Raw genomic sequence first — 8,939 nt, 5'->3', positions numbered from 1 at the left:
ATCAGACTGTATTGACTATGACATGGTTGGTTTTCAGCATGCTAAAAATGAGAGAAATTAATGTCAAATGTGAGGCATGGATGTAGCTCTCAAGATTGTCAACGGATGGCGCAAAAGATTTACGTTGATCCCAGCCGTGACCTGATTTCAGTAGGGTTCTAACGTGCTCGGATTCACACAAATTCAACGGAGGGAGGGGAGACGAGGAACCAAGTTTATGCGCCCGAATTTTCAGAAACGCCCCCATTAAAGTCAAATCCTTTTTTTATGGAGTTCAGCTTATATCAGGTAGCCTGCCGTTTGACCTTCAAAATACATGCATTAACACTGTTCCGTAGTTGTCCAATTTTGTTTTACTATATATATATATAAGACAGAGAGAGAGAGGGAGAGAGAGAGAGAGAGAGAGAGAAAGAGAGTTCTCGCCTTGATTATAAACCTCGAGACTTCTCCATCCCTGCTCAGTGCTTGTTCGTCGTCTGCAGGCTGTGCAATGTCTTATTGTCGGCCTCTCCTCCTCCTTCCGTGACAAGCTTTACATTCCTGTGCTAATACCAGCAGTTGCAGCTTCGTCATACAATCCTGTTGAACTAAACCCTTTTGTGGCCTCGTTGTATCGAAGTGTAGAGCTTAACTATGTGTACGCTTGACGTCCCCATTCACCGTGTCATTGCGACCACCACGATTATCCTCATGACCTCCTCGTTAGAATTAAACTTGTTTAAGTATTATAAACAGATTCATTTCATCAAAAGAACGATTCATTACGAAGAAAATATATATTAAAAGTCTATGGAAGGATAAGTCAAATTGGTTATTGGTTCTTGGAATAGAATGATTCATCTTGAATACAATTAATGTAATGTATCTTTGGGGACTATATAAACCCCGTATGTTTGGTCATGAAACATATAGAGTTTCTGAAATTGTAAACATATTTCTTGAGAGAAATATAGAAGATTGAAACTTGTCCTACTCTTCCTCTGTTTGATTGAGAGTTTGTAGAATGTGGATTTGTTGAACCAAGTTCAGCAAAAGGAGCAATGAATGCAGAATGAAAAAAACAACTCAAAGAAAAAAAAGAAAGAAGGAGAAAAATGCTTTGTTCACGATCTACCAAGGGCTTGATAATACAATGTTGGAGATCATTGCTCTAGCAAATACTTTAAAGGAGGCTTGGGAAATGCTTCAAAAAGTATTCGGTGGTGTTGATAAGGTAAAGAAACTTCGTCTACAAGTTTTACGAGCCGAGTTTGAAAAATTACAACAAGGTACTTCTAAAACTATTTCTGATTACTTTTCAAAAATCATTTCTATCGTTCATCAAATGAGACGAAATTGTGAACAAATAAATGATCATAGAGTAAAAAAAAAGATGAGAATACAAAACTATGGAGCAAGCACTACAAACTAAGCTTGCTCTTGAAAATAAAAGTGAATCAAATTCTCAAAGAGGAAGAGGATAAGGACAGAGAGGAAGAGGAGGCATAAATCGGACTAATTAAGAATCTCCAAACAGTGAAGATGGTAGAGAAAATTTTAGCCAAAGAGGTCGAGGTTATGGTTGAGGACATGGCCAAGGTCGTGGACATAGCAGAAACTCTAAAAAGTCTGAAATACAATGCTATATTTGTAAAAGGTATGGACATTACTCTTATGAATGTTATTATAATCCTAACAATCAAGGTGAGAATGCAAATTTTGTTGAAGAAGAAAAGAACGAAATCAAGTTTTGCTAATAAGTTATGATAATTTGAAAGAGGATCAGTCTATGACATGGTATCTAGATACAGAAGCCACAAACCACATGTGTGGCATCAAAGAGATATTTTAAAAAATAGATATAAGTTATTCTGAGAACATTAAATACCACATGTGTGGCATCAAAGAGATATTTTAAAAAATAGATATAAGTTATTCTGAGAACATTAAATTTGATAATTTGTCTCAAAGACCTGTAAAAGGCAAAGGTAAAATTCTTCTTGAACTTAATAATGACAAAGAATTATGCATTTTATATGTTTATTATATTTCTAATTTGAAAAATAATATTCTAAGCTTGGGATAATTACTTAAAAATGGTTATGATATTGAGATAAAAGATATGGCTCTCTTAATTCATGACAAGAATAAATATTGATATCACATATGAAAATGACAAAGAATAGAATGTTTCCTCTGCACTTAAGTATTTTTGATCAATCAAATTATTTTAAAGCTGATATTGAGAATATTTATACACTATGGCATCTTAGATATGCTCATTTAAATTTTGAGGCTTTGAAACTTCTAGAGAAGTATAATATGGTGATAGGAATATCAAAAAATGATTACCCATCAAAATTATGTAAAGTATATGTCATGGGTAAGCAAGAAAGAAAGTTTTTTCAAAATCAGAAAAATAAAAAGAGCATGGCATCATCTTGATCTGGTGCACTCAAATGTTTGTGGCCCTATCAATACAATATCACTTGGAGGAAGTAGATATTTTCTTACCTTCACCGATGATCATAGTGGCAAAACTTGGATTTACATGTTAAAAGAAAAGAAAGAAATTTTAAGCAAATTCAAAGAATTTAAGGATTTGGTTGAAAGACAAAGTTATTGTAAGATTAAATGTTTAAGAACAGATATAAGTGATGAATATATATCAAATGAATTTGAAAGTTTTTATAGAAATAATGGAATTCTATATCAATTCACCATGCCTCACACACCTCAACAAAATGGTGTCTCAGAAAGAAAAAATAGGACTATCCTTAATATGGTCCGATGCATGTTAAAGGAAAGAAAAATTCCTAAAGAATTTTGAGGAGATGTTGTTGCTTTTACAATTTATTTGCTAAATAGGTTTCTAACAAAGCGAATTGGTAATGTTACACCAGAAGAAGCATGGAGCTTATAAAAACCAAGAGTTGATCATTTGAAAATTTTTGGAAGTATTGCATTTGCAAAGATACCAAAAGAAAAAAGAATAAAACTGGAGGATAAAAGTCAAAAATATATTTTGCTATGTTATCTAAAGAATTCCAGTGGTTACAAACTCTATAATCATATCACATATAAAGTTGTGATATCAAAAAATATTGAGTTTGATGAACAATAAATTTGGAACTGGAATAATGATGAGCAATATAAGAAAGCTATAGATTCAGAAGAGGATGGTATAATACAAACAAGCACCGAAGTGGCTTTGTCGGAATCATCATCTAGATCGGCTAGGTCACATGATTCAAGAAGTTCGATTATAAGAAGGACAAGACCGATTCATGAGTTATATGATGTGACTCAAAGAATTGATATTAACAATAATGAATTTTCTATATTTTATCTTTTTTAAGGATATAATCCATTAACCTTCGAAGAAACTGGTAAAGAAGAAAAATAGAGATAAGCTATGAATAAAGAGATTCATGCCATCAACAAAAATGATATATTGGAGCTTACTATACTTTCAAAAGACCATCAAGCTATCAGTATTAAGTGGATTTTCAAAACAAAAAGAAATGCAAAAGGAGGGGTGAAGAAATACAAGGCCCGATTGGTTACAAAGGGATACAAACAACATTATGGGATTGATTATGAAGAAGTATTTGCATCAGTTGCTCAATTAGAGACAGTAAAATTACTTATCTCTCTAGCAGCTCAAATGAAATGGAACATTTTACAAATGGATGTCAAATTAATATTTCTTAATGGAGTTCTTGAAGAAGAGGTATATATTCAACAACCCCTTGGTTTTACTATTCATGAACAAGAAGATAAAGTATACAAGTTAAAGAGAGCTCTTTATGAGCTTAAACAAGCCCCACGAGCATGAAATTCTTGAATAGATGCTTATTTTATTCAAAATAATTTTTCTAAATATCAATATGAATATGCTCTCTATATAAAATCTAACTCTAATGGATATATCTTATTTGTATGCTTATATGTAGATGATTTAATATTTACAAGCAATAGTAGCTCCATGATTAAAGACTTTAAGCGGTCTATGAAAAAGGAGTTTGAGATGACTGACTTAGGCTTAATGACTTAGTTCCTCGGTATTGAAGTTATACAAGATAATGGAGGAATTTTTATCTCACAAGAAAATTATGCAAATGAGGTTTTAAAAAAAAATTCTATGGAAGATTGTCATTCTACAGATACACCTGTTGAATATGGCACCAAGTTGACCAAGAAAGGTGAAGGTAAATACATTAATCCAACTTATTATGAAAGTCTAGTTGGATGTTTAAGGTATTTGACATGCACTCGACCTGATATACTATTTGGAATTAGTTTAATAAGTAGATATATAGAAGTTCCTAAGACATCTCATTTAAATATCGTTAAAAAAATTTTGTGATATATTAAAGGAATAATTGAGTATGGAATATTCTATTCATCATCTAAAAGGTTAGAGCTTATTGGATATAATGACAGTGATTGGACCAAAAGCTATGATAATCAGAAGAGTGCAACTAGATTTGTATTTTATTTTGGTAAAGTTATATTCACTTGGTCTTTAAAAAAAGTAGCGGATCGTTGCTCTATCAAATTGTGAAGCAAAATATATAGTAGCTTCTTCTAGTGCTTGTCATGCAATCTGGCTAAGAAGATTACTCCAAGAACTTCATATGTCACAGGGGAAGTCAACCAAGATTTATGTTGATAATAAATCAGCTATTGCCTTAGCCAAGAATCCAATTGAAAGATCGAAGTATATCGACACAAGATTTCATTTCATAAGAGATTATATCAAAAATAAAAATTGGAGCTATATCATGGCAAGACAAGTGAACAAGTGGTCGATATACTTACAAAACCTCTTAAATTTAAAATATTTTGATATTTCGAAAGAAACTTAGCATATTAGATGAAATAAGTTTAAGGGGGGAGAATGTTGGAATTATACTTGTTCAATTATCATAAAGAGATTCATTTCATCAAAAGAAAGATTCATTGCATCAAGAAGGAGATTCATTATATCAAGAAGAAAATATTAATTAAAAGTCTATATAAGGATAAGTCAAATTGACTATTGGTTCTTGGAACAAAATGATTCATCTTGAATATAATTAATATAATGTATCTTTGGGATTATATAAATCCCGTATATTTGAGTTTTTAAAATTATAAAAAAAATTCTTCGTAGAAATATAGAAAAAAAGAAGCTTGTCCTCGCTCTTCCTCTATTTGATAACTCTATCCCTTATTTCTATAAGATCAACACTCCTCACATCCCCTTTCTTTGTCGTCATCCAAAAGCTGCAGACAGACGATGGTGGTGTCGGAGGTCGCCCTGCCGGTTCATAAGATCAACACTCCCATATCCTCGGCCTTCGTAGAGACCAAGTGCATCCTAGGCCTGGCCTTGCCTACAGCCCTCACTGGCCTCCTCCTCTATTCCCGTTCCATGATCTCCATGCTCTTTCTTGGTCGCCTCGGCGACCTCCCTCTTGCCGGAGGCGCCCTCGCCATTGGCTTCGCTAACATCACCGGCTACTCTGTCCTCTCCGGGCTCGCCATGGGCATGGAGCCCATATGTGGTCAGGCCTTCGGCGCGCAGCGCCACCACCTCCTCGGCCTGGCGTTCCATCGCACCATCCTCCTCCTCCTCTGCACTTCCCTCCCCATAGCGCTCCTCTGGTACTGCATCCACCCCATCCTCCTCCTCCTCGGCCAACGCCCGGCGCTCGCCGCCGCCGCCAGTGTCTACCTCCAAGCCTCCCTTCCCGACCTCTTCCTCCAGTCCTTCCTCCACCCTCTTCGCATTTACCTCCGCACTCAGTGCATCACGCTCCCTCTCACCGCATGCGCAGCGTTATCCATCGCCCTCCACCTGCCCATTAACTACCTCCTGGTCTCCGTTCTCCGGCTCGGCATTGGCGGCGTAGCTCTGGCCTCTGTTTGGACTAACCTCAATCTCGTAGTCTTCCTCGTAGCTTATATCTACCTGTCGGGCCTCCACCGCAACACTAGCGGGCTCTCCTTCTCCGCCGAGTGCTTCAAAGGCTGGAGGTCACTCCTCAACCTGGCCGTCCCCAGCTGCGTCTCGGTGTGCCTGGAGTGGTGGTGGTACGAGATCATGATCATCCTCTGCGGCCTTCTCCTGAACCCACAGGCCACCGTTGCCTCCATGGGCATTCTCATCCAGACCACGTCCCTCATCTACATCTTCCCATCCTCGCTCAGCTTCGGCGTGTCGACTCGGGTGGCCAACGAGCTCGGTGCAAACCGGTCCGACCGAGCCCGGCGAGCCGCCACCGTCGGACTGTCATGCAGCTTCGTGCTCGGTCTCATTGCCTTGGGCTTTGCCGTCTCGGTGCGCCATGTGTGGGCTACGATGTTCACGGCCGACTCAGCAACCCTCGGGCTCACCTCGTCGGTGCTGCCCATCCTTGGCATGTGCGAGCTCGGGAACTGCCCTCAGACCACCGGATGCGGGGTGCTGAGAGGCAGCGCCCGGCCGACAGTCGGGGCCAACATAAACTTGGGCTCCTTCTACGCCATCGGGATGCCGGTGGCCGTCGGGTTTGCATTTTGCACCGGGCTCGACTTCAAGGGACTCTGGCTGGGGCTGCTCTCGGCGCAGGCCACATGCGTCGTGCTAATGATCGCGGTCATCAGGAGGACTGATTGGGAAGAGCAGGCCGAGCGAGCGCATCAGCTCACCGGCGCCCCCAGTGATGACAGTGGTGCAATCGTCGGATGCGGTGGCAACCAAAAGGACGGTGCGTCGCCGCCACCGAAAGACGTCGAGGTGGACGGAGATGAGACCGATAGGTTGATTGTAAAGATTGAGCAAACCAAGTTTGTAGCATAAAGCATTCTTTACATTTTGCTTCCTTTTAACACTTCCGTTTACAGTTATACGTACGACAAATACAACTACTGGTTGTCTTTTTATTTCCTTTTTTGTGTTCTGTAACGAAGGTGTGGTTACTGAGAAAAGCAAAGACAAATTTCTTCGCTCTCCTCTCTTCTCATCTCCTCTATTCCATGATCGAATACATCGAAACAGACGGCCGGCGCCATAAGTTTCCTGTGTCACCGGGAATCCAACATGACGGTTTCCATCTCCGACATGGAGCACACGAGCAACGCGGCTCAATTTGGGCTTCAGGCGATGGGACCCGCATTTTGTACGGCCTCATCCGTTGACTTGATAAGAAAATAGAAAATAATGTTCGCCTCAATTTGGTTCGTCATAGGATTCCCCACTTTGGATATAAATTATAATGCAAATTCGATACAAGGAATCATATGTAGACATACATAGGATCTGTACGAAGGTTCCCATTAAAATCGTCCCTCCATAAGTCAATATTAATCTTAATCAGTTCATTATTTTATATAAAAATAAAATATTACAACATCAATAACTCATAATAACAAAATATTAACTTTTATCATTATGTTATTAGTCTGACGATATACAAAACCCATTTATCAAAAGTTGAGGAAGTCAACTTTTCCATTCTATCAATTATAATTATAAAATATATTATATATTATATATATAATTACCTCTATCAAGGCCTTAGTCTTCAGTAACGTTATTTATTTATTTATTTTATTATTATTAGTATTATATTTATATATATATATATATATATATATATATATATATTGCTGCAATTCGCAGCTCTCAAGACGCACCTCTGGAACATCAAAGAGGCCAACATGCGGTTTCTTTTGTGTGCTGAAAACTCTGCTAAGGAGGCTTCTATTTGATTAAGGTTGAAGCAGTGCAACGAGACCACTTAATTACTAATACCAAAGTCAATCATCCCTTTTATCGGGTTGATGTCTCCTAATAAACTTCCTTTGACAATGAAGTCAGCTCTTTAGAAATGTTCTCAAACACTATTAATTTTCTTGTTAATATAAGACATTCAACGCCATAAAAGTATTCGCTTTATGCGTGCACACGGTTTGTGCAGCATCCATCGGAATCATCTAACGTATCGCTGCGTCTGCTCTTGATAATTCTTTACATTTAAACAATGTTTACGTATGATGCGGAATCTCGAATCAGAACGACTGCTTTTGTAAGTGAAGTCGTCTCCATCCTCAGAATGGAGAGTCATTACCGAGTTCCGACGGTTTTGATCGCTACCTGAATTCCATGTATTATGTTCTCTTCCTGGGGTTGCTCGGTGGAGTGATGCATGACATGTAATCCGACTCCTCTTACGAGAAGATACAAGCATTTCTTCAACGCAAGTTAACAAATCATTGCCAAAGTCAGATATCTATCCTGCCTCAATTTCTTGCACTGGCTTCCTCGACAGGTTCAACGGCGGCCATTCTTCAACTTTTGCGTAGATATATACTTCCTCTATGCTATAATAATCTGATACCAAGTCGCTTTTTGCATGCTGCACAGCGTCGATCTGACATCTACTGATGGGTGCTGATTATTCTAGCAAGATTCATCTCGTCGTGTTGATCTTAATATGGATGTAGTCCAAATCATGACACGTTCTAAGCTTTGTTTTGGAATTAAGATGCATGCTCACCATCTCTCTCGTCCAGCCTTCAAGTTTCCACGCTGCTGCATATGTAACGTGTTTCCCCGACAATTCTTAGACCGTTTATTAATAATCGGCTAGATGATGGCTAAAGCACGCTCAGTATATTCGATGAATATTACGCGTTCAGCTTGGCGATGAATCTGTCTCTTCCCATGAGTGCGTACTGAAACAAAACAAGTAAAAGGACGTGGAATTCGAAGAAGTTGCTTGTCAGTTCCTTTGCGTTTGCCATTCCATTGCTATAACAACAAGTATGAGCAACTGGTAGAAGAAGGAGAACATGGTAATATAATCTCAGAGCTAGAGTTGTAGAGCTGCAAATGATGGCCGTTTCTTGCAGAATCAGCGTGTCGAGAGATGTTGCTGAAGCCCACACTTAGGACTCGCTGTGCAGGAAGGTTCAGGTGTTGATAG

The 8,939-nt window shown here is 38.6% G+C and overlaps 1 protein-coding gene across 1 annotated transcript; it reads left to right on the top strand.

The window, feature by feature from the left end:
• The first annotated feature begins 5,266 nt into the window (after positions 1–5,266).
• On the top strand, positions 5,267–6,811 carry LOC135636402 (protein DETOXIFICATION 49-like). The gene has a single exon (XM_065148090.1). It carries the CDS (start codon positions 5,267–5,269, stop codon positions 6,809–6,811), a length of 1,545 nt encoding a protein of 514 aa, XP_065004162.1.
• Positions 6,812–8,939: the final 2,128 nt, after the last annotated feature.

Source organism: Musa acuminata, chromosome BXJ3-4 (assembly GCF_036884655.1).
Source record: "Musa acuminata AAA Group cultivar baxijiao chromosome BXJ3-4, Cavendish_Baxijiao_AAA, whole genome shotgun sequence".
Lineage (NCBI taxonomy): Eukaryota > Viridiplantae > Streptophyta > Magnoliopsida > Zingiberales > Musaceae > Musa > Musa acuminata.
This window is presented reverse-complemented; position numbering and strand designations above follow the sequence as displayed.